At 47.9% G+C, this 23,052-nt stretch overlaps 1 protein-coding gene across 1 annotated transcript in view; it reads right to left on the bottom strand.

The window, feature by feature from the left end:
- LOC147120805 (adenylate cyclase type 8-like) overlaps positions 1–23,052 on the bottom strand; it is a 409,028-nt gene that overhangs the window by 335,559 nt on the left and 50,417 nt on the right. The window contains exons 4-5 of the mRNA XM_085977138.1: positions 17,431–17,542; positions 11,062–11,189 (exon numbers count right to left, since the gene is read on the bottom strand). Of these exons, the coding sequence (XP_085833264.1) occupies positions 11,062–11,189; positions 17,431–17,542 (240 nt within the window). The remainder of the gene's footprint in view (positions 1–11,061; positions 11,190–17,430; positions 17,543–23,052) is intronic.

Here is a 23,052-nt window from a genome sequence, read left to right as displayed (position 1 = left end):
CTCCAACAAATGTGGACGAGTTTTAGCTATTTCTGGGCCAAGTCAATTATTACAGAACTTTGTTCCAGACATGTCCACTGTCACATAGCCGTTGAGTAGACTCCTTTGTGAGAATGTAAAGTGGGAGTAATAGAAGGACTGTCAGAGTAGTTTTGAACGGCTGACGTTTTAACAGCAGGTGCACCAGTACTGGGACATTCTGATCCCTTGCCAATCAAGTTTATCAGTTAATCGGTCCAATTATTCAGATCAAATGTGAAGCTCGGAAACATATTTGGAGTGAAGAAATTTCACACATACCTAGTCAGCCATGGTTTTGTTCTGTGTACTGATCACAAGCCTTTAGCTTTCACATTCTCTGAGAACCAAAGAATATCTGCTTTAGCTTCGATAAGAATTCAAATATGGGCTGTTCAATTATCAGCTTATCAGTATGACATTAAGTTTAAAATCTAATGCCAACATGAGGTCTTCCACAGCCTTCACATCACCACATGTGTTGTCAGTGATTATCATTTCCTCCAATAAAGTTATAAGTGCTCACTCTGCTGCCTAGGACTCTCATTCCTGGATTATAGACTTCAGGCTTAATCTCCCCTGACAGAGACAGTCTCTCAGCTGAGGCGAGTGAAGGTGGAAAGTGAAACTGATCGAGTGGTCAAAGGCAGATGGGCAGGATCATCATCATCGGAACATAGGACCAGGAGGCTAATCTGTATCCAAACACCATCCACCCACCCTTTATACACTTGGCCAGCAAACATTGATCAAACTCAGATTTAATATGATGAATTGAGCTAGCATCTGCTGGAGAGAGTGCCACAATTCTACCACCCTTTGCATGAAGAAGTCTTTCCTAACACCTCTCCTGAATGGCCTGGCTCTGATTTTAAGGTAATGTCCCTCTTGGCCTAGACTCCCCAACCCCCCCCCACCCCCCCCACCACCCCAACCCCCCCCCACCCCCCCCACCACCCCCCCCACCACCCCAACCCCCCCCACACCCCACCTCCCCCCCACCTCTCCCCCCCCACCCCCCCTACCTCCCCACCCCACCCCCACCCCCCACCCCCACCCCCACCTCTCCCCCCCACCCCCCCTACCTCCCCACCCCACACCCCACCCCCCCACACCCCACACCCCCACACCCCACCCCCCCACACCCCAACCCCCCCACACCCACCCCACCCCCCCCACACCCACCCCCCCACCCCACACCCACCCCACCCCCCCCACCCCACCCCCCCCACACCCACCCCCCCACCCCACCCCCCCCCACACCCACCCACCCCACCCCACACCCACCCCCCCCACCCCACACCCACCCCCCCCACACCCACCCCTTAGTGAATTTCATAGACAAACAGGCTAAAATTGCTAGGGACCCATTGTTTGGAAACATCCAGGATGTCAGCCCGACCACCGACGGAAGAGTGAAAGCCAAGCCTGCTGAATCAAAGACTCTCAGGAAAGGTGGTTCCAGGGGAAGCAGCTTTGCAACTATCGTCACTCAGGCCGAGGAAGAAAGGCCCCAGAACTCATCTCCCAAAAAGAGCAGCACAGTGACGCCTGCTAATGCCTTTCAGAAGCCATGCTTATTCTGCCAGAAGAATCATACATTGGATTTCTGCAGCGACATCAAAGCACAGCCACATAAGGACAGAATCGAATTCCTGAAGTACAACGGCCTATGTTTTGGATGTCTCTCTCAGGGGCACCTGAGCAGAAACTGTAAGCAAAGAACAACATGCAGAGAGTGCACTCGGAAACATCCCAGTCTGCTGCATATCCATAAAGAAGAACAAGTCTCTAAGAAGAGTGAAGAAAACAATACCGACGAGAAGGTTGTTTCAAGTGCTCTGGTGTCGCTAGAACCAGAGACTTGTGGACTCACTGGGGCCAGTGACAGTGACTGTATTCTTGCCATCGTACCAGTAAGGATCAAGTCTAAGAGGAGTGAGAAGGTTGTGGAGACTTACGCCTTCATGGATCCAGGTAGTTCAGCAACGTTCTGCACAGAATCACTCATGCGACAGCTGAACGTTAGAGGCAGAAGAACAGAAATCCTATTACGCACCATGGGTCACGAGAAGTCAATGCAAAGCTATATCTTGTCAGACCTAGAAGTGTGTGGACTTGAAGAGAAGGACTTCATAGACCTGCCTAATGTTTTCACACAGAGGGAGATTCCTGTTAGAATAGGGAACCTAGCCCTGCAGAAGGATGTGGATAGATGGCCCTACCTAGAAAAGGTGCGTCTCCCATACATTGAAGCAGAAATTGGCCTATTAATTGGAACCAATGCCTACAAAACTATGGAGCCATGGCAGGTGATAAACAGCAAGGATGACGGACCCTATGCCGTCAGGACAGCCCTTGGATGGGTAATCAATGGACCGGTAAGGAGAGATGATGGCCACAAGTCGAACAAGGAGGAACGACAAAACGTCACAGTTAATCGCATCTCTATCGCAAGCATTGAAGAGCTGTTGATACAGCAGTTCAACGCAGACTTCTCAGAATGCAGCTGTGAGGAAAAGACAGAGATGTCACAAGAAGACCATCAGTTCATGGGTTTGATGACAAGGTCTACACAGTTCATTGATGACCACTATCACATTGGTTTGCCACTGAGAAGACAGACCGCGAAGATGCCGAACAATCGCTGCATAGCAGAGCAACGCGCCATCAGTCTAAAGAGAAAGCTGAACAAGAACCCCGACTTTCACAAAGACTACAAAGACTTCATGAGAAACATCATAGCGAAAGGCTATGCTGTAAAAGTGCCCGAAGAACAGTTGAACAGAGACGATGGAAGGGTCTGGTACATTCCTCATCACGGGGTGTATCACCCAAAGAAGAAAAAGATCCGTGTAGTGTTTGACTGCGCCGCCTCATTCAGAGGAACTTCATTGAATGACCAGCTGCTTCAAGGTCCTGATCTTACTAATACCCTCATTGGCGTCTTGACTAGGTTTAGACAAGAGCTCGTTGCCATGATGGCAGACATAGAATCAATGTTCTACCAAGTCAGAATCCCTGACGAAGATGCTGATCTTCTGCGTTTCCTTTGGTGGCCAGATGGCGACGTTAGTGAAGCGATGGTGGAATGTAGAATGGCCGTACACCTGTTTGGAGCCACATCATCTCCCAGCTGTGCAAGCTACGCTCTCAGAAAAACTGCAGAAGATGGCAAGGGCAAAGCACCATCCAAGGCTGTGGAGACAATCTTCAGAAACTTTTATGTCGATGACTGTCTGAAGTCCGTGTCAACAGAAGACGATGCCATCGCACTGTCAAGAGACCTTAGAACTCTGTGTTCGAATGGAGGATTCCATCTGACTAAGTGGATAAGCAACAGCAGAGCAGTTCTAGCTTCTATCCCAGAAAAGGAAAGAGCCACTGAAGTCAAAGATCTGGACCTGAGCCACGATGTCCTTCCTATCGAGAGAGCTCTTGGTGTACAATGGTGCATCGAGTCAGACACGTTCAACTTCAGGATAATGGTGAACGAAAGACCATCCACAAGACAAGGGATTCTCTCCGTGGTCAGTTCCATCTACGACCCTCTCGGATTCCTGGCACCACTCATTCTGCCGGTGAAGCTGATGCTACGAGAGCTGTGTAGAGACAAGAGAGGATGGGATGAAGATATCCCAGAAGGTCAAGCTCAGAGATGGCACAGATGGCTGACAAATTTGCAACAACTTTCTAGCTTCAACGTCAGTAGATGCATCAAGCCCGCGAGTTTTGGAGTTACAAAGACGGCTCAACTACATCATTTCTCGGACGCCAGTGAGGACGGCTGTGGCACGGCTACCTACCTCTTGCTGACAAATCAACAGGGCCAGAAACATTGTGCCTTCCTCATGGGAAAATCCAGGGTGGCTCCGCTGAAGCAGGTCACCATCCCGAGACTGGAATTGACGGCAGCGGTTGTTGCAGTTAAAGTTGACCAGGTGATGCGTAAAGAGTTACAGCTCCCATTAGAAGAATCTGTCTTCTGGACGGATAGCACGACGGTGCTGAAGTATATAGAGAATGAGAAGATACGCTTCAAGACCTTCGTAGCAAACAGAATCTCATCCACTAGAGAAGCTACACAACCATCTCAATGGAGGTATGTAAACACCTCATTAAACCCAGCAGATCAAGCCTCACGGGGATTGAAGGCTGAAAACTTCATGAGGAGTGAAACTTGGATACAAGGCCCAAGTTATCTGCTGGAAACAGAGAGATCATGGCCAGAAAGACCAGATATGCCAAGTCAGATTACTGAAGACGACGTCGAAGTCAAGAGATCAGTCACAGTAAATTTCATAACTACGAAAGAGAACTTTGACACAGTGAACAAGCTTGTTAACCATTTCTCAGGATGGCACCAGTTGAGGAAAGCAGTTGCATGGTTTCTAAGGTTGAAAGAGTTGCTGCTACACCTGAGCGGTAAGAGAAAAGAGTACCGAGCCACTATCAGTCAGTCTGAAAGTAACCCTGATAAGCAGAGAATGCTTCTACAGCAGTACATGCATCAGCACAAGACCACATTGGGCAAGAATTCATTGACCATGGAGGATTTGGCCAAGGCTGAGAAGGAGATAGTTCGCTTCAGTCAAAGACAAAGATACCCAGAAGAAATCGAAGCTCTACAGCGAAATACTCCAATCAAGAAAGGTAGTCATATCTACAAGCTGGACCCTACACTGCAAGATGGAGTACTGAGGGTGGGAGGGAGACTAAACAAATCTGCTATGCCAGAGGAGGCCAAGCATCCTGCTATCCTTTCTAAGGACCTCCGGGTCGCTACTCTCATTCTTCAGCATATACACCAGAGTATTGGACACAGTGGGAGGAATCACGTGCTTGCGAAGCTAAGACAAAGATACTGGATTCCAGGAGCTAATTCCGTAATAAGAAAAATACTCTCTGAATGCATTGTTTGCAGACGGTTACACGACCCTGGAAAGACCGATCACAAAGCTCTGCCTGCTACAAGAAGCAGCGTGAAAAGCTCCTGAACGAAAGAAAGAAGTGGACACTTGTATTGTAAATATGTTGAACTCATTAGTTTATGACTCTTAATGTTTGAGTAATTAATATGCTTCATGTGCCTAGTCAATTAGGGGCCGGAATGTAAGAGCCATAAAAGCTTAAGAAAATACTTTAAAATAGTGGCTGAATGGCATAATACAGTTAATTTACCTGAACGACTTATTGTATTAAGAAACCCCCTATTTTCTTGCTCCAGTAGTATAGTCCGACACCCCCTTCATTCTTGCCACAATGGAACAGTCCCTAAGCCACACATGGGTGCAGCCATCTTACAGTTTTAAACTGCACGTGGTGAAAGAGGCAGAAGCTGTGAGGTTTGGAGCAGTACAGTTTTTGACCGTGTTCGTTTATACGTGTTTGCTTTGTAATTCCGTTTGTTAAGTGTTATAGTAAACAGTTTAAAAGACAAAGCTACGTTTGGGAACGTTTTATTTCGACACGCGTCTACTCGTTGTTAAAGGCCCCACAGCTCAGTGGCCTGCCTGTTTGGAAACTAAGAAGCGCCACTACACTTGACTAATCTACTGGAATTTTTTGAGCATGTAACTGGTAAAATAGATAAGGGAGAACCAGTGGATGTGGTGTATTTGGACTTTCAGAAGGCTTTCGATAAGGTACCACATAAGAGATTAGCGTGCAAAATTAAGGCACATGGGATTGGGGGCAAGGTATTGACTTGGATAGAGAACTGGTTGGTGGACAGAAAGCAAAGAGTTGGAATAAATGGGTCGTTTTCCGAGTGGCAGACAGTGACTAGTGGGGTACCGCAAGGATCGGTCCTAGGACCCCAGCTGTTCACAATATATATTAATGATCTGGACGAGGGAATTGAATGTAATATCTCCAAATTTGCAGACGACACAAAGCTGGGTGGGAGGGTAAGCTGCGAGGAGGATGTCGGGAAACTCCAGTACGATTTGGACAGGTTGGGTGATTGGGCAGAAACATGGCAAATGCACTATAATATGGATAAATGTGAGGTTATCCACTTTGGTGGCAAAAACAGGAAGGCAGATTATTATTTGAATGGCAATAGATTGGGAGAAGGGGAAGTGCAAAGAGATCTGGGTGTCCTTGTGCACCAGTTGCTGAAGGTAAGCATGCAGGTGCAGCAGGCGGTTAAGAAGGCAAATGGTATGTTGGCCTTCGTAGCAAGAGGGTTCGAGTACAGGAGCAAGGATGTCTTGCTACAGTGGTACAGGGCCTTGGTGAGACCGCACCTTGAGTATTGTGTGCAGTTTTGGTCACCTTACCTGAGGAAGGACGTTTTTTCCATGGAAGGAGTGCAGCGAAGATTCACCAGGCTGATACCTGGGATGGCAGGAATGACGTATGAGGAGAGATTGTGTCGATTGGGCTTATACTCACTGGAGTTTAGAAGATTGAGAGGGGATCTCATCGAAACCTATAAAATTCTGTCAGGTCTGGACAGACTAGATGCAGGAAGGATGTTTCTGATGGCCGGGGAGTCCAGAACCAGGGGTCATAGTCTAAGGATAAGGGGTAAGCCATTTAGGACTGAAATGAGGAGGAATTTCTTCACCCAGAGAGTGGTGAACCTGTGGAATTCTCTGCCACAGAGGGCGGTGGAGGCCAGTTCATTAAATATATTCAAGAAAGAGTTGGATATATTTCTTGAGGCTAAAGGGATCAAGGGATATGGGGAGAAGGCAGGGACAGGGTACTGAATTTGGATGATCAGCCATGATCTCATTGAATGGCGGAGCAGGCTCGAAGGGCCGAATGGCCTACTCCTGCTCCTATGTTTCTATGTAATAAGGGCCCACCCTTTTAAATCAGAAATGAGGAGCAATTTCTTCTCTCCGAGGGTCGTGAATCTGTGGAATTCTCTACCCCAGAGAGCTGTGGAGGCCAGGTCATTGAATATATTTAAGGTGGAGATAGATAGATTTTTGAACGGTAAGGGAGTCGAGGGTTATGGGGAACGGGCAGGGAAGTGGAGTTGAGGCCAAGATCAGATCAGCCACGATCTCATTGAATGGCGGAGCAGGCTCGAGGGGCCGAATGACCGACTCCTGCTCCTACGTCTTATGTTCTTATGTAACCTCTTGAGTGGCACTTTATCGAATGGCTTCTGAAAATCCAAATACACCACATCCACTGGTTCTCCCTTATCTATTCTGTTAGTTACAACCTCAAAAAACTCCAACAGATTTGTCAAACAGGATTTCCCTTTCACAAATCCATGTTGACTCTGCCCAATCCTATTATTATTTTCTAAGTGCCCTGTTACCATGTCCTTAATAATAGATTCTAGCATTTTCCCCACTACTGATGTCAAACTAACTGGTCTGTAGTTCCCCGTTTTCTCTCTCCCTCCTTTCTTAAATAGTGGGGTTACATTTGCTACCTTCCAATCCGCGGGAATCGTTCCAGAATCTATGGAATTTTGGAAAATGACAACCAATGCATTCACTATCTATACAGCCACCTCTTTCAAAACCCTAGGATGTAGGCCATCAGGTCCAGGGGATTTATCAGCTTTCAGTCCCATTCATTTCTCCAGTACTATTTTTTTACTAATACTAATTTCTTTCAGTTCCTCATTCTCACTGGACCCTTGGTTCTCCACTATTTCTGGGAGGTTTTTTGCATCTTCTTCCACGAAGACAGACACAAAGTAGTTGTTTAATTTCTCTGTCATTTCCTTATTCCCCATTATAATTTCTCCTGTCTTAGCCTGTAAGGGACCCACATTTATCGCTAAACTTTTCCTTTTTGCATACCTATAGAAGCTTTTACAGTCTGTTTTTATGTCTCTCACTAGTTTACTCTCATATTCTATTTTCCCCTTCTTTATCAATTTCTTGGCCCTCCTTTGCTGAACTCTAAAATCCTCCCAATCCTCAGGCTTACTACTCTTTTTGGCAACATTATAAGCCTCTGCCTTTGATCTAATACTATCTTTAATTTCTCTTGTTAGCCACGGTAGTTTAACATCAGTAATAGGTAAGATGCTTGAAGGAATCATTAGGGATGCAATATATGAATACTTAGATAGAGAGCGACATAATAGGGACACCCAACATGGCTTCATAAAATGGTCATGTCTTACAAATCTAATTGTATTTTTTGAAGAAGTTACAAAGTTGGCGGATGAGGGAAGACCAGTTGACATTGTCTATTTAGACTTCCAAAAAGCTTTTGAGAAGGTATCGCACAAGAGGCTTCTTCCTTGGAGCAGAGGAGGCTGAGGGGAGACCTTATTGAGATGTATAAAATGATGAGGGGCCTAGATAAAGTGGATAGAAAGGACCTATTTCCCTTAGCAGAGGGGTCAAAAACCAGGGGTCACAGATTTAAAGTAATTGGGGGAAGGTTTAGAGGGGATTTGAGGAGAACTTTTTTCACCCAGAGGGTTGTGGGGGTCTGGAACTCACTGCCTGAAAGGGTGGTAGAGGCAGGAACCCTAACCACATTTAAAAAGTACTTGGATCTGCACTTGGGATGTTCTAACCTGCAGGGCTACGGACCAAGAGCTGGGAAGTGGGATTAGGCTGGATAGCTCTTTGTTGGCCGGCGTGGACACGATGGGCCGAATGGCCTCCTTCCGTGCTGTAACTTTCTATGATTCTATGTAACCAGTGGTGTCCCGCCCGCAGGGATCAGTGTTGGGACCGTTGCTCTTTACTATTTCTATTAATGATATGGATGTAGGTGTTGGGGGACAATCTGCCAATTTCCAAATAATACCAAGATCTGTGCGAGTGTTAGAACTGTAGATGATGCTCATCTGCTTCAGGGAGATCATAATGTTTTTGGAGATTGGGCTCAAAAGTGGATAATGATGTCTAACTTAGATAAGTGCAGTGTTATGGATATGGGCAGGGCAAATGCTCAACATTCATACACCCTTCAGGGAAAGGCATTAAAGATGGTGGAGATAGAAAGAGACTTGGGCATTCTAGTGCATACATCCTTAAAGAGCAATGCCGTGTAGTAATAGCTAGAGCAAATAGGGTGTTGGGGTGTATCCATAGGACAATTGAGTACAAGACGAGGCATACTGTTTTGTCCTTGTACAAGACCTTAGTCAGGCCACAGTTGGAATAATGTGTCCAGTTTTGGTCTCCTCACATGGTGGGTGATATTGAGGCTTTGGAAAGGGTGCAGAGGAAGGCCACTAGACTAATTCCCAGTCTAAAGCATCTTAGTTACCAAAATAGGCTAAAAGAGTTGGGACTCTACAACTTAGAGGAGCGTAGACATAGAGGGGGATCTGATTGAAGTTTATAAGATAATGAAGGGAATAGATTGTGTTCCAGCTGACAGTTTATTTCAATTAAACAGGTTAGGCAGGACCAGGGGGCACTAATTTAAGTTGTATAATGCTAGATCGAGGTTCGAGGTCAGGAGCTGGTTCTTTTCCCAGAGAATAGTGGGCCTCTGGAACAGGCTGCCGGCTCGAGCGGGGGACACAGACTCGCTGAATTCCTTCAAGCGAGAGCTGGATTTGTTTCTGGCTGGGATGGGGATCACCTCTTACAGAAGGTAGGTACTGCAAGAGATTCAGGGCCAGAGTGAGCTCCTGGACTAGTTTTGATTGCTGAGATGTGTCGGAGAGGAAGTTCTCAGATTTTTTTCCCCCAAATTGGCCTGGGGTTTTTTTTAACTGTTTTTTTGCCTCTCCCAGGAGATCACATGGTTTGGGATGGGGTGGAGTGTATTTGCTGTGATACACAGGGTATTGCAATTGTGTGGGACAGGCTCAATGGACCAGATGGTCTTTACCTGTCTGTCATTGTCCGTATGTCCATCACCAATCTCTACTGGACGTGGCAGCGCTTCAGAGCTTTGATCTGGTTGGTTGGTTGTAGGATGACTTGTCCTTCCATTTAAGGATCAGTGTGGGAGGGTCGTGTGAAAGAGAAACAATGTCAGTTTTCCAACCTTGCCTGCCCTTGCCAGTGTCACTTCCATCCACCTCCACATGGCTCTGGCAACTCCTTTCATCGACTTCCTAGCCTCAGAGTTCAGCGAGTGGTCTTTCCTCCATTGCATTAACGTGTCTGTGAGGACCTGGGGGTTTGTGTCATGAAAGATGTGTGTTTGGCCGCTTTGGTCTCATGTCCGAGAATGGCATTGGGCTCCTCTGCCAGCGCTGGGCATTGATGCCATCGTCCTAGACTTGGAAATGAAACAGAACGATTCCCCAGTAACTTACCTGCGGTCCCTGCGGGAAGCTGCCGTCACCAAGTTAAATTCTGCAGCTACAACCTTCCTCCTCTCCCCAGCAAATGTACTCACGTGGGGCCTGTTCTAGTGCCATCCATTCAATATGCAAATGAGCTGACCCTGCGATATCTGATGGGGTCAGTGGAGCAGGTCACTGGCAGGTGGAAATATCGCCACCTGGGTCAGAAGGTCGTGGGTCCAAGTCCCACTCTAGAGACTTGAGCACAGAATCCAGGCCGACACTCCCGGCGCAGTGCTGAGGGAGCGCTGGACTGTCTTTCGGATCTGACGTTAAACCAAGGCCTGTCTGCTCTCTCATAGGTGGATATAAAAGATCCCAGGGCACTATTGGAAGAAGAGCAGGGGAGTTCTCCCGGTGTTCGGGCCAACATTCATTCCTCAACCAACACCACTAAAACAGATTATTTGGTCATTTATTTCTTGGCTGTTTGTGGGATCTTGCTGTGTGTAAATTGGCTGCTGCGTTTCCCACATTACAACAGTGACTACACTTCAAAAGTACTTCATTGGCTGTAAAGCACTTTGGGATGTCCTGCGGTGGTGCAAGGCGCTATATAAATGCAAGTCTTTTCCCTTTCTTTTATTCCCAATATATAAGTTCCGCAGAGCGACAGAACGGCTTCTTTAAACTTACAGTTAAATGCAAACAGACACAGAAACAGAGGAAATACACAGTCCTTGTTTATAAAAGGTGAGTCTCTGGTGACTGCACCGAGTTAGACACAGCCACAGATATCTGAGTGAAGTGGCCCTGCATTGCAATCCCCGACGGTACGTGCTAATCTGTTTCCTTACCAAATTGCTCGGATCATCCCCAGGCCCAGTTCCACACAGCAGTGGGCATGATCATCGCGTGGTTCAGGCACTCCTGAAACAGCGTAGTAGCAGTCTCCCAGAATCTTTATTCGCAGACAGTTGTGCTCCTGTTGAGCAGAAGGTAGAATGTCTAACTGCACTATCCTGTCACCAACATCGATATCACAAAGAGCAGCAGCTTTTTAAAATCAATCTCACTCTTTTTGGTCCATTTGTGTTTACAAGTTTGTTTTTAATGAGCTGCAGAGTTTTGTCCCTTGCTGACTCAAATAATTGGAGTGTCGCTAGACACTAGAAACAGGATCCATGGATTCAAACCTAGCTCCCAGAGAGTGTCTGATCCACCCAGTCCTTCCGTGTCCCAGAAAGAGCTGGACTCAGAGATTCAACCCGCGCCGGTGCAGCTCCAGTCAGGCCCCGGTGCAGCTCCAGTCAGGCCCCGGTGCAGCTCCAGTCAGGTGCCGGTGCAGCTCCAGTCAGGCCCCAGTGCAGCTCCAGTCAGGCCCCGGTGCAGCTCCACTCAGGCCAGTCAGGCCCCGGTGCAGCTCCAGTCAGGCCCCGGTGCAGCTCCAGTCAGGCGCCGGTGCAGCTCCAGTCAGGCCCCAGTCAGGCGCCGGTGCAGTTCCAGTCAGGCGCCGGTGCAGCTCCAGTCAGGCCCCGGTGCAGCTCCAGTCAGGCCCCGGTGCAGCTCCAGTCAGGCCCCGGTGCAGCTCCACTCAGGCCCCGGTGCAGCTCCAGTCAGGCCCCGGTGCAGCTCCAGTCAGGCCCCGGTGCAGCTCCAGTCAGGCCCCGGTGCAGCTCCAGTCAGGCCCCGGTGCAGCTCCAGTCAGGCGCCGGTGCAGCTCCAGTCAGGCCCCGGTGCAGCTCCAGTCAGGCCCCGGTGCAGCTCCAGTCAGGCCCCGGTGCAGCTCCACTCAGGCCCCGGTGCAGCTCCAGTCAGGCCCCGGTGCAGCTCCAGTCAGGCCCCGGTGCAGCTCCAGTCAGGCCCCGGTGCAGCTCCAGTCAGGCCCCGGTGCAGCTCCAGTCAGGCCCCGGTGCAGCTCCAGTCAGGCCCCGGTGCAGCTCCAGTCAGGCCCCGGTGCAGCTCCAGTCCGGCCAGTCAGGCCCCGGTGCAGCTCCACTCAGGCCCCGGTGCAGCTCCAGTCAGGCCCCGGTGCAGCTCCAGTCAGGCCCCGGTGCAGCTCCAGTCAGGCCCCGGTGCAGCTCCAGTCAGGCCCCGGTGCAGCTCCAGTCAGGCCCCGGTGCAGCTCCAGTCCGGCCAGTCAGGCCCCGGTGCAGCTCCACTCAGGCCCCGGTGCAGCTCCAGTCAGGCCCCGGTGCAGCTCCAGTCAGGCCCCGGTGCAGCTCCAGTCAGGCCCCGGTGCAGCTCCAGTCAGGCCCCGGTGCAGCTCCAGTCAGGCCCCGGTGCAGCTCCAGTCAGGCCCCGGTGCAGCTCCAGTCAGGCCCCGGTGCAGCTCCAGTCAGGCCCCGGTGCAGCTCCAGTCAGGCCCCGGTGCAGCTCCAGTCAGGCCCCGGTGCAGCTCCACTCAGGCCCCGGTGCAGCTCCACTCAGGCCCCGGTGCAGCTCCAGTCAGGCCCCAGTGCAGCTCCAGTCAGGCCCCAGTGCAGCAGAGAATTGGCTACCTTAAACTGGGGCAGTGGGAAATCCAGCCCCACAGCTTCTCACCCATTAGACAGTGTCCACCTGGACAGATTATTGGAATTAGGTAAATTAGGAGGAATGGGTGGACATGCATACAAGCTGTGTAAACCCAGAACTAGGTTAGAGGTCAGGCGGTTGTCTTTCCCAGAGGGTCACCAAGCTTCGGAATAAGATGCTGTCTCGTACATTGGCTGCAGAGTCGCTGCAAAGGTTTAGGTGAGAGCTGGAAGAGGTTCGCGAGGAGGTGGGAAACGCTGTTTACACAGGGTGCGGGGATGTTGGGCCACGTGCCTCCTGCTCGGGGAACTTGCTTTAACTCACGGAGTCAGCGAGGAATTTCCCGGAATCTTTAGTCTCTGAATTGGCCTGTGGGTTTTCTCCTCTCCCAGGGGGCAGTGGGGGGGGGGGGGTCAGTATCTCGGGGGGGGGGAGGGGGCAGCATCGCGGGGGAGGGGGCAGCATCGCGGGGGAGGGGGCAGCATCGCGGGGGAGGGGGGCAGCATCGCGGGGGAGGGGGGCAGTAATAGGGGATTTCAACCCCCTATTCAACCAATAAAATTAGTGTGAAGGGTATAGAGGGTGCAGAATTCCTAAAAATGCATCCAGGAGAACTTTTTTAGCCAGTATGTAGCAAGCCCAACAAGGGAGGGGGCGATTCTGGACTTAGTTATAGTGAATGAAGCTGGGCAGGTAGAAGGTGTATCAGTGGGGGAGCATTTTGGTGCTAGTTACCATAATTCAGTTAGATTTCAGTTAGTTATGGAAAAGGACAAGGATAGATCAGGAATAAAAATTCTAAATTGGGGAAAAGCAAACTTTGCTAAGCTCAGAGGGGATTTAGCCATAGTGGACTGGAAACAGCTACTTGAAGGTAAATCAGTTTCAAGGACGAGATCTGGAGGGTTCAAACCAAACATGTGCCCTTAAAGAAAAAAGGTGGGACTAACAAATCTAGAGCCCCCTGGATATCTAGAGACATGCAGGGTAGGATAAAGAAAAAAAGGGAGGCGTATCTCAGATACCAGGGGCTAAATACTGCAGAATCTTTAGAGGAGTACAGAAAGTGCAGGGGTGCAATTAAAAAGGATATCAGGAAAGCAAAGAGAGAGCATGAAAAATTCTTGGCAAGTTTTATAAATATATTAAGAGTAAGAGGATAACTAAAGAAAGGGTGGGGCCTATTAGAGATCATGAGGGTAATCTGTGTGTGGAGGCGGGAGATGATGGTAGGGTTCGTAATGAATACTTTGCGTCTGTTTTCACAAAGGAGAGGGGCGAAGCAGACATTGCTATCAGGGGGAAGGAGTGTGAAATATTAGATGAAATAAGCATAGTGAGAGAGGAAGTATTAAGGGGTTTAGCAGCTTTAAAAGTGGATAAATTCCCAGGCCCGGATGAAATGTATCCCAGGCTGTTAAACGAAGCAAAAGAGGAAATAGCAGAGGCCCTGACCATCATTTTCCAATCCTCTCTGGCTTCAGGTGTGGCGCCGGAGGACTGGAGGGCTGCTAATGTGGTACCCTTGTTTAAAAAGGGAGAAAAGGATAGACCGAGTAATTACAGGCCAGTCAGCCTAACCTCAGTGGTGGGAAAATTATTGGAAAGAATTCTAAAGGACAGGATAAATCTTCATTTAGAAAGACACGGATTAATCAAGGATAGTCAGCACGGATTTGTTAAGGGAAGGTCGTGTCTGACAAACTTGATTGAATTTTTTGAGGAGGTAACAAGGAGGGTAGATGAGGGTAGTGCGTTTGATGTAGTGCATATGGACTTTAGCAAGGCTTTTGATAAGGTTCCACATGGCAGACTGGTCACAAAGTTAAAATCCCATGGGATCCAGGGCAAAGTGTCAAGTTGGTTCAAAACTGGCTCGGAGGCAGGAAGCAGAGGGTAATGGTCGACGGGTGTTTTTGTGACTGGAAGGCTGTTTCCAGTGGGGTTCCGCAGGGCTCAGTACTGGGTCTCTTGCTTTTTGTGGTATATATCAATGATCTAGACTTGAATATAGGGGGTATGATTAAGAAGTTTGCAGATGATACTGAAATCGGCTGTGTGGTTGATACTGAAGAAGGAAGCTGTAGACTGCAGGAAGATATCAATGGACTGGTCAGGTGGGCAGAACAGTGGCAAATGGAATTCAATCCGGAGAAGTGTGCGGTAATGCATTTGGGGAGGGCTAACAAGGAAAGGGCTTACACATTAAATGGTAGGACACTGAGTAGTGTAGAGGAACAAAGGGACCTTGGAGTGCATGTCCACAGATCCCTGAAGGTAGCAGGCCAGGTAGATAAGGTGGTTAAGAAGGCATACGGAATGCTTGCCTTTATTAGCCGTGTCATAGAATACAAGAGCAGGGAGGTTATGCTTCAACTGCATAAAACACTAGCTAGGCCTCAGCTAGAGTATAGCGTGCAGTTCTGGTCACCACATTACAGGAAAGATGTGATTGCACTAGAGAGGGTACAGAGGAGATTTAAAAGGATGTTGCTGGGAGTAGAGAATCTTGGCTATGAGGAAAGACTGGATAGGCTGGGTCTGTTTTCCTTGGAACAGAGGAGGCTGAGGGGAGACCTTATTGAGGTGTATAAAATTATGAGGGGCCTAGATAAAGTGGATAGAAAGGACCTATTTCCCTTAGCAGAGGGGTCAAAAACCAGAGGGCACAGATTTAAAGTAATCGGTTGGAGGTTTAGAGAGGATTTGAGGGGAAATGTCTTCACCCAGAGGGTTGTGGGGGTCTGGAACTCACTGCCTGAAAGGGTGGTAGAGGCAGGAACCCGAACCACATTTAAAAAGTACTTGGATGTGCTCTTGGGATGCTCTAACCTGCAGGGCTACGGACCAAGAGCTGGGAAGTGGGATTAGGCTGGATAGCTGTGTGTTGGCCGGCGCGGACACGATGGGCTGAAATGGCCTCCCTCCGTGCAGTAACTTTCTATGATTCTATGAGTGCAATGTATCCCAGTTTGCTGATGATACAAAGCTAGGTGGGAATGTAATTTATGAGGATGCCACAAAGAGGCTGCAAAGGGATATAGACAAGTTAAGTGAGTGGGCAATAAGGTGGCAGAGGGAGTATAATGTGGAGAAATGTGAAGTTATCCACTTTGGCAGGAAAAATTGAAAAGCAGTGTATTTTTTAAATGGTGAGAGATTGGGAAATGTTGGTGTTCAGAGGGACCTGGGTGTCCTTGTACACGAATCACTGAAAGTTAACATGCAGGTACAGCAAGCAATTAGGAAAGCAAATGGTATGTTAGTCTTTATTACAAAGGGATTGGAGTATAAAATAAGTCTTACTGCAATTATATTGGGCCCTGGTGAGACCACACCTGGAGTATTGTGTACAGTTTTGGTCTCCTTACCTAAGGAAGGATATACTTGCCATAGAGGGAGTGCAACGAAGGTTCACCAGACTGGTTCCTGGGATGGGGGGATTGTCCTATGAGGAGAGATTGAGGAGACTAGGCCTATATTCTCGAGTTTAGAAGAATGAGAGGTGATCTCATTGAAACATACAAAATTCTTACAGGGCTTGACAGGGTAGATGCAGGGAGGATGTTTCCCCTGGCTGGGGAGTCTAGAACCAGGGGTCACAGTCTCAGAATAAGGGGTCGGCCATTTAGGACTGAGATGAGGAGAAATGTCTTCACTCAGAGGGTGGTGAATCTTTGGAATTCTCTGCCCCAGAGGGCTGTGGAGGCTCAGTCATTGAGTATATTCAAGACAGAGATCGATAGATATTTGAATATTAAGGGAATCCAGGGATATGGGGATATTGCAGGAAAGTGATGATGAGATGGAAGATCAGCCATGATCTTATTGAATGGCAGAGCAGGCTCGAGGGGCCGAATGGCTGACTCCTGCTCCTATTTCTTATGTTCTTCTGAGAGTGGCTGCAGATTAGTACGTGCCCTGGGCAGGGAGCTGTCAGCAGGTGTGAGCTATCAAACCAGAGTGAGCATGGACGAAGCAGCGAGTGAGGCCCAGAGGGAGATGTAGTTGTGAGAGCAGCTGCAGGGTTTGAGGGAGTGAGTGAAAGCAGAGAGGAGGAAGGGTGAAGTCTTGCCCTGAGAGCCAGGACAAGTGCGGAAGGGAAGGATTGATGGAGCTGAGGCCAAGGTAGGGTCTAGTGGGGCGGTGCAGAAAGAATGAGGGATGTGAGGGATAGATTTATCTTGGCAGTCCTGGTGAGATCATTAAATTCCTTTCAGCACAGCAGCCAGGTCAGAGAGATAATGCTGCTTGCATTTACATGTTGTGCCACCTCTTGCTGGGGCTGTTCACCAATTTGCTGTGGAAGCACGGATGCAGAACAGGACAAGAGGACATCCTCTCTTGTTTTCTTACTCCACTAGCATCTCCACTCGAAAAGCTCATGGCCCAGAGATCTTCCCAGAGCGCCACAGTCTTGCTTCTTTCTTTTGGCCGCAGAAAAATGCGCCTCTTCAAGGTGATGCAGGCCCTTCAAGAACATGCATCAGCGCCCAATTTCCTGCCTCTTAATCATCAAGCTGTCTACGGGAGTGGGTTTATCCCCCCACCCCCACAGGAGCCGCTGCTTTTGCTCCAGCCCCTCCCACTGGGACAGGAAAGCTTCCCCCCCGCTTTGTTAAGTGGGCGATCACATTGAGGCAAGAGCGAAGCAATCACTGAATCTCCCACTACACAGGCTCAGATCTGGAGAACAGAACTCAACTAACCTCAGCCAGGTCGTCGAACTGCGCAAAGAGTTCATTCAGCAAGTGGACTAACTGATATGCAGTCAGGACCATCGACAGGTTGGTGAAACCCTTGATATCTGCAAATATAATGCTGGAGAAGAACAGGTTGTTGGTTACAAATGAAGGGTAGCTCCCCACCACCACACCCCCCACTCCCTTCCACCCAACCGACCCATACATAGCCCACGATTCGGTGCAGAGAGTATCCGTATGAAAGAGGCAACCGCTCAACCATCTTAAAGCAAATTCCATCGATCCAAACGGCACCAGTCAGTGAACGAATGTGAACATAAGAAATAAGAAGTAAAAGCAGGAGTCGGCCATTCGGCCCCTCGAGCCTGCTCCGCCATTCAATAAGATCACGGCCAATCATCGACCTCAACTCCTCTTTCCCGCCTGATCTCTATATCCCTCGATTCCCCTAGAGTCCAAAAATCTATCGATCTCAGCCTTGAATATACTCAACGACTCAGCATCCACAGCCCTCTGGGGCAGAGAATTCCAAAGATTCACAACCCTCTGAGTGAAGAAATTCCTCCTCATCTCAGTCTTAAATGGCCGATCCCTTATCCTGAGACTATGCCCCCTAGTTCTAGACTCTCCAGCCAGGGGGAAACAGAATCTTGTATGTTTCAATGAGATCACCTCTCATTCTTCTAAACTCCAGAGAGTATCGGCCCATTCTACACAATCTCTCATCATAGGGCAGCCCTCTCATCCCAGGAATCAATCTAGTGAACCTTCGTTGCACCGTCTCCAAGGCAAGTATATCCTTCCTTAGATAAGGAGACCAGAACTGTGCCCAGTACTCCAGGTGTGGTCTCACCAAGGCCCTGTACAATTGTAGCAAGACTTCCTTACTCTTATACTCCAACCCCCTTGCAATAAAGGCCAACATGCCATTTGCCTTCCTTATTGCTTGCTGTACCTGCAGGCTAGCTTTCTGTGTTTCTTGCACGAGGACACCCAAATCTCTCTGAACACCAACATTTGAAAGTTTCTCACCATTTAAAAAATATTCTGTTTCTCTATTCTTCCTACCAGTGAATAACCTCACATTTCTCTACATTATACTCCATCTGCCACCTTACTGCCCACTCACTCAGTCTATCTATATCCCTTTGCAGACTCTTTGTGTTCTCCTCACAGCTCACTGTCCCACCTAGCTTTGTATCATCAGCAAACTTGGATACATTACACTCAGTCCCTTCATCTAGGTCATTAATATAGATTGTAAATAGCTGAGGCCCCAACACTGATCCTTGCGGCACCCCACTAGTTACAGCCTGCCAACCTGAAAAAGGTCCGTTTATCCCCACTCTCTGTTTTCTGTCCGTTAACCAATCCTCTATCCATGCTACTATATTACCCCCAACCCCATGAGCCCTAATCTTGTGTAATAACCTTTTATGTGGCACGTTATTGAATGCATTTTGGAAATCTAAATATACTACATCCACTGGTTCCCCTTTATCTACCCTGCTAGTGACATCCTCAAAAAACTCTAATAAATTTGTCAAACACGATTTTCCTTTCATAAAACCATGTTGACTCGGCCTAATCATATTATGATTTTCTAAGTGACTTGATACCACTTCCTTAACAATGGATTCTAGCATTTGCCCGACGACTGATGTCAGGCTAACTGGCCTGTAGTTCCCTGTTTTTTCTCTCCCTCCTTTCTTGAATAGCAATGTTACATTTGCGACCTTCCAATCCACTGGGACTGCTCTAGAATCTAGGGAATTTTGGAAGATCAAAACCAATGCATCCACTATCTCTGCAGCCACCTCTTTTAGAACCTAAGGATGTAGAATGACCCCAATACAGCCACTGGTAGCAACATCCAGCATCTACCGCACTCTCCTTATTGTAGCAGCCAAATCATAGAAATACACAGCAGTTACAACATGGAAACAGGCCATTCGGCCCAACTAGTCCATGTCGGCCTTTATCCTCCACACCAGCAAACAGTTCTCATCACATTTACCCGCCCTGTTCCCATATCCCTTCATCCCCTTTCCTTCATCCCCCTCTCCAATCTAATCTCCAATGTTGATATTGTTTCTGCCTCAACTACTAACCCTGGGAGTCAATCCCACAGCCTCACAACTCTCCGTGTGAAGAAGTTTCTCCTGCCCTCTGTTCTAAATCTCTGACATTTAATCTTGTATCTGTGGCTCTTTGTTCTAGACCCTCAACTACTGCAAACAGTCTGCTTCTATCCACCCTGTCCCATCCTCGCAGAATTTTACACATCTCGATCATATTGCTCTATCCCTACAGACGCCTGTCTGGCCCTGTTCCTACAGACGCCTGTCTGGCCCTGTTCATACAGACGCCTGTCTGGCCATGTTCCTACAGACGCCTGTCTGGCCCTGTTCATACAGACGCCTGTCTGGCCCTGTTCCTACAGACGCCTGTCTGGCCCTGTTCATACAGACGCCTGTCTGGCCCTGTTCATACAGACGCCTGTCTGGCCCTGTTCCTACAGACGCCTGTCTGGCCCTGTTCATACAGACGCCAGTCTGGCCCTGTTCCTACAGACGCCTGTCTGGCCCTGTTCCTACAGACGCCTGTCTGGCCCTGTTCCTACAGACGCCTGTCTGGCCCTGTTCCTACAGACGCCTGTCTGGCCCTGTTCATAGAAACATAGAAGATAGGAGCAGGAGTAGGCCATTCGGCCCCTCGAGCCTGTTCCGCCATTTAATGAGATCATGGCTGATCATCCAAATTCAGTACCCTGTCCCTGCCTTCTCCCCATATCCCTTGATCCCTTTAGCCTTAAGAAATATATCTTACTCCTTCTTGAATATATTTAATGAATTGGCCTCAAATGCCTTCTGTGTTAGAGAATTACACAGGTTCATCACTCTCTAAGAAATTCCTCCTCATTTCAGTCCTAAATGGCTTACCCCTTATCCTTAAACTGTGACCCCTGGTTCTGGACTCCCCCGCCATCGGGAACATCCTTCCTGCATCTAGTCTGTCTAGTCCTGTTAGAAATTTATAAGTTTCAATGAGATCCCCTCTCAATCTTCTAAACTCCAGTGAGTATAAGCCCAATCGACACAATCTCTCCTCATACGTCATTCCTGCCATCCCAAGTATCAGCCTGGTGAATCTTCGCTGCACTCTCTCCATGGCAAGAACGTCCTTCCTCAGGTAAGGTGACCAAAACTGAACACAATACTCAAGGTGTGGTCTCACCAAGGCCCTGTACAACTGCAGCAAGACATCCTTGTTCCTGTCCTCGAACCCTCTTGCTACGAAGGCCAACATACCATTTGCCTTCTTAACCGCCTGCTGCACCTGCATGCTTACCTTCAGCGACTGGTGCACAAGGACACCCAGGTCTCTTTGCACTTGCCCTTCTCCCAATCTATTGCCATTCAGATAATAATCTGCCTTCCTGTTTTTGCCACCAAAGTGGATAACCTCACCTTTATCCACATTATACTGCATCTGCCATGCATCTGCCCAATCACCCAACCTGTCCAAATCATACAGGACTTTCTCTGCATCCTCCTCACAGCACACACGCCCACCCAGCTTTGTGTTGTCTGCAAACTTGGAGATATTACATCTAGTTCCCTTGTCTAAGTCATTAATATATATTGTGAATAGCTGGGGTCCTAGCACCGATCCCTGCAGTACCCACTAGTCACTGCCTGCCACTCGGAAAAAGACCCGTTTATTCCAACTCTTTGCTTCCTGTCTGCCAACCAGTTCTCTATTCAAGTCAGTACCTTACTCCCAATCCCATGTGCTTTAACTCTGCACGCTAATCTCTTATGCAGGACCTTATCAAAAGCCTTCTGAAAGTCCAAATACACCACATCCACTGGTTCTCCCTTATCTATTCTACCACTTGCATCCTCAAAAACTTCCAGTAGATTAGTCAAGCATGATTTACCTTTTGTAAATCCATGTTGACTTTGTCCGATCCTGTCACTGTTTTCCAAGTGTTCTGCTATTACATCTTTTATAATGGACTCTAGCATTTTCCCCACTACCGATGTCAGGATTACCAGTCTATAATTCCCCGTTTTCTCTCTACCAGCTCTTTTAAATAGTGCGGTTACATTAGCTATCCTCCAATCCATGGGACTGTTCCAGAGTCTATAGAATTTTGGAAGATGACCAGCAATGCATCTACTGTTTCCAGGGCCACTTCCTTAAGTACCCTAGGGTGTAGATTATCAGGCCCTAGGGATTTATTGGCCTTCAATCCCATCAATTTCCCTAACACCATTTTCCTACAAATACTGATTTCATTCAATTCCTCCCTCATTAGACCCTATGTTCCCCGACATCTCTGGAAGGTTATTTGTGTCCTCCATTGTGAAGACAGAACCAAACTATGTATTTAATTGGTCAGCCACTTCTTTGTTCCCCATTATAAATTCCCCTGATTCTGACTGCAAGGGACCTACGTTTGACTTCACCAATCTTTTTCTCTTCACATATCTATAGAAGCTTTTGCAGTCAGTTTTTATGTTCCCTGCAAGCTTACTCTCATAATCTATTTTCCCTCTCTTAATTAATCCCTTTGTGCTCTTTTGCTGAATCCTAAACTGCTCCCAATCCTCAGGTTTGCTGCTTTTTCTGGCCAATTAATAAATCCACTCCTTGGATCTTATGCTATCCCTAATTTCCCTTGTTAGCCACGGTTGAGTCACCTTTTTTGTTTTATTTTTATGCCAAATAGGGATGAACAAATTCTGTAGTTCATCCATGCGATCTTTAAATGTTTGCCATTATCTATCCACCATCAACCCTTTAAGTAACGCTCCCCAATCCATCCTAGCCAAGTCACGCCTCATGCCATCATAGTTTCCTTTATTTAAATTCAGGACCCTAGTCTCTGAGTCAACTATTTCACTCTCCATCTTAATGAAGAATTCTATCATATTATGATCGCTCCTCCCCAAAGGGCCTCGCACAACAGGATTGCTAATTAATCCTTTCTCGTTACATAATACCCAGTCTAAGATGGCCTGATCTCTAGTTGGTTCCTCGACATATTGGTCCAGGAAACCATCCCGTGTAAACGCTAGGACTTCCTCCTCCACAGTAGTGTTACTAATTTGGTTAGCCCAATCTATATGTAGATTAAAGTCACCCATGATAACTGCTGTGCCCTTTTTGCACGCGTCTCTAATTTCCCATTTAATGCCATCCCCAACCTCAACATTACTGTTTGGGGGTCTGTATACAACTCCCGCTAACGTTATCTGCCCCTTGGTATTTCTCAGCTCTACCCATACAGATTCCACATCATCAGAGCTAATATCCTTCCTTACTATTGTGTTAATCTCCTCTTTAACCAGCAATGCTACCCCACCTCCTTTTCCTTTTTGCCTGTCCTTCCTGAATATTGAATACCCCTGGATGTTGAATTCCCAGCCTTGGTCCCCCTGGAGCCATGTCTCTGTAATCCCAATTATATCATATCCGTTTACATCTATTTGTGCAGCTAATTCATCCACCTTATTACGAATGCTCCTCGCATTAAGACACAAAGCCTTCAAGCTTGTTTTTTTATCACTCTTCGTCCTTTTAGAATTATTATTTACTGTAGCCCTGTTTGATTTACAC

This window comes from Somniosus microcephalus, chromosome 3, assembly GCF_052327205.1.
Source record: "Somniosus microcephalus isolate GS21.2 chromosome 3, FLI_Smic_1.0, whole genome shotgun sequence".
Lineage (NCBI taxonomy): Eukaryota > Metazoa > Chordata > Chondrichthyes > Squaliformes > Somniosidae > Somniosus > Somniosus microcephalus.
The sequence above is the reverse complement of the archived record's forward strand: the minus strand, read 5'-3'. Positions and strand labels throughout refer to the sequence as shown.